The sequence below is a fragment of the Nansenia antarctica genome (genome assembly GCF_963989245.1).
Source record: "Nansenia antarctica genome assembly, chromosome: 4".
Taxonomy (NCBI): Eukaryota; Metazoa; Chordata; class Actinopteri; order Argentiniformes; family Microstomatidae; genus Nansenia; species Nansenia antarctica.
Window position 1 is genome coordinate 69,268,490 of NC_137689.1, and position 2,832 is coordinate 69,271,321.

Sequence of the window (2,832 nt, forward strand, 5' to 3'; positions counted from 1 at the left end):
CTCACTCTCTCTCTCTCTCTCTCTCTCTCCACACAGCGGTACCGACCTCTCTCCTGTCCTGTCATGACATGGCTAGTGTCTCTCTGACGCTGCCAAGACTTACTTTGGACTCCCTCCCTCCCACCCTCCCTGTCTCCCTCCCGACTCACTCAATCCCTCCCACACACCTCCCTTCCTGTCTCCCTGTCTCCCTCCCTCACACATCGACTTATCAACCCAGGGCTTAGTGACTCCCAGGCTGGGATCTCTCCTCCACCGCCTGGTCTGGCCTCTCTCTCCTCTGTACTGAGGTGGCCTGGCCTCTCTCCTCTGTACGGTGGGGGTCTGGTGACTCATCCACCATAGCAGCTGTAGAAGTACAGGAACGTATCCCAACTAGTTCGGGTTCGGCCTTGTAGTGTGTACAGCGCCTTGCTGACTTACTCTACTCCCCCTGCTGTCATACCCTAACACACACACACACACACGGACATGCACACGCACACACACACACACACACACACACAGACACAAGCGCGCCATAGAATAATGGCTGCGGAAGGGGACTTGTGCAGTAATCATCATCAATCAAGTAATAATCAATCAATCAGTCTCTCTCATCGAACACACCCTCCCCACATATGCAGTGACAAAAAAAATCCTGACACAACCACAAACACAAATAGAACTGACCAGTGGGAGAACGATGAAGGGCAGTGTGTGTGTGTGGGAGGGGGAGTTAATATAAGATGGTAAGAGTGTGTGTGTGTGTGTGTGTGTGGGGGGGGGTGACATACCCTTGGACAAACAGGTGTAATAGGGGGTGTTTCAGAGTCTCAAACTACCACGACACACTCATGTCAAAGGCCATGCATGTGTGTACTCATCCACGTGTGTGTAATCGTCCGTGTGTGTGTGTGCGTGTGTGTGTGTGTGAGAGACCGCCTGCCCCCCAACAACATTAACCTAGGATCCTAACACCGCTGTCCATAGAGATATAATCACTAGAGTGAGGCACCACCTATCTCTGCCCATTCATTTCCAGTGGGGTGTGGGGAGTGATGCACCCTCTAGTGGTACACAGCTCTATGTGCGTCCGTCCGTCCGTCCAGAGTCTCAGACCACCAGGATCTTGACCTCGTCGTGTTCGTCGGGCCGGTAGAAGAAGGGGATGCAGGGGTTCTCGCCCAGGAAGGGGGGGGCGCGGGGGGGGCCCTGGGGGTTCTGGATCTCCTGGAGGAGCTGCATGATCTGCCGGGCCGTGCCGTCCTCCCTGGGGGGCAGGGGGGAGGCGGGCTGGAGCTGGCTGCCCCCGCCGCCGTGGTGGAAGTCAGGGGGGGCCATGGCGTTCGAGGCCAGGGGGTCTGGGGAGGCCAGGGGGACGTCCTGGAGGTCAGCCTCATCCAGCAGGCCGGGGGTGATGTGGTCCATGGCCGTGCCCAGCACCATGGCTTCTGGAGGGGGGGGGGGGGGGAAGGGAGTTAGTCAGACAGAGAATATACATAGTATAGAGATACCTGTAGTGTGTATAGCTGCAGGACAGAAAGACGGTGTGAGAGTATGTGTGTGTGTGTGTGTGTGTGTGTGTGTGTATATATATATACAGTACAGTGTTTCCTCCAGGATTTTTCCCATTGGTGGCGGGGTGGTCGTCTTTCGCGCGCATAAAACGCGTGCACGCGAAAACAAATATAATTTCTTAAATAGCGGTTAAGTCATTAAAGCCGAGCAGGTGATTTTATATAGAAGGTGATCAAATACCAATATTGTTATGTACGACAGTACGTCATTGCAGCACTTTGTTGCACTTTACGACGTCACGTTCTGTTAGAGCTTTACGACTGTGTGTGTGTGTGTGTTGTCAGAATGAATGGCACTTGGGGGGGGGGGCGGGTGCTGTGTGTGTTATTGAGTCCGTTGGGAGAGAGAGCTCGGGTGAACTAAGAAAGTTGTGTATGAGATAGTTTACAATTAAACGCACAGATTACATGAGAGAAGCTATCTGTCATTATTTCAACCACTGTCCAAGTGGGGACGTTACAATACTTTCGTTTTAGAACGAAACGTTAGCCGCTAGCAGTGTTTTTAGCAGTCACCATTCTTGAGCAAAACATGATACAAACAAACATTCAAATACTCGTGTCGTCTTGATTTTTTTTTCGATTTCAATGTATGACGCATCATTTGAAAGCTTACCATCTGTAGTTTCAGACTATGTAAACAAACGAAAAATTACGTAAGCAAATGGTTATTATTTATCTGGTATAGATACCACTTCTGCGCCGAATGTACCGCCACCTGCACAAATCCGCACCCGACATTGTAATTACCGTAATTTCTAAACGGTTTGTGCTATCGAAAAAAATCCAACTGTCCCTGAAAGCTGAGATGTTGCACTTCAACCAACATATAGGGTATTACGGTAAAATGTGACGTGAGGACATTCTCAGAGTCAGTTTACTCACAGTGATTGGCGGAGCGTTCAGGGACACATGCTTTTTTTTCAGTTCTCCGGTGATAATAACTCGCTGCCTTTCTGCGCAGCCTGAATCAAAGTGGACTGTCTGAATCATTTGGTGGCGGAGCAAATTCATTCGTGGCGGCCCGCCACCAATAAATGCATATAGAGGAAACACTGCAGTATATCTCAGAAGTGAGTACACCCTTTAGATTTTTGCAAATATTATGTTATATCCTTTCAGTGGATAACATTAACCTACTGAAACTTTGATATAACTTAAAGTAGTCAGTGTGCTGCTTGAATAACAGTATAGATGTATTGTCCTTTGAAAATTACTCAGTACACAGCTGTTAATGTCTAAACAGCTGGCAACAAAAGTGAGTACACCCCAT

The 2,832-nt window shown here is 49.5% G+C and overlaps 1 protein-coding gene across 1 annotated transcript in view; it reads right to left on the minus strand.

Annotated features, from left to right (window-relative positions):
- Positions 1-226: 226 nt before the first annotated feature.
- Positions 227-2,832, minus strand: part of golga2 (golgin A2) — a gene marked incomplete at its 5' end in the record, with an annotated part of 25,742 nt that continues 23,136 nt past the window's right edge. The window contains one exon of the mRNA XM_080529652.1: positions 227-1,433. Within this exon, the coding sequence (XP_080385778.1) occupies positions 1,096-1,433 (338 nt within the window). The 3' untranslated portion in view covers positions 227-1,095. The remainder of the gene's footprint in view (positions 1,434-2,832) is intronic.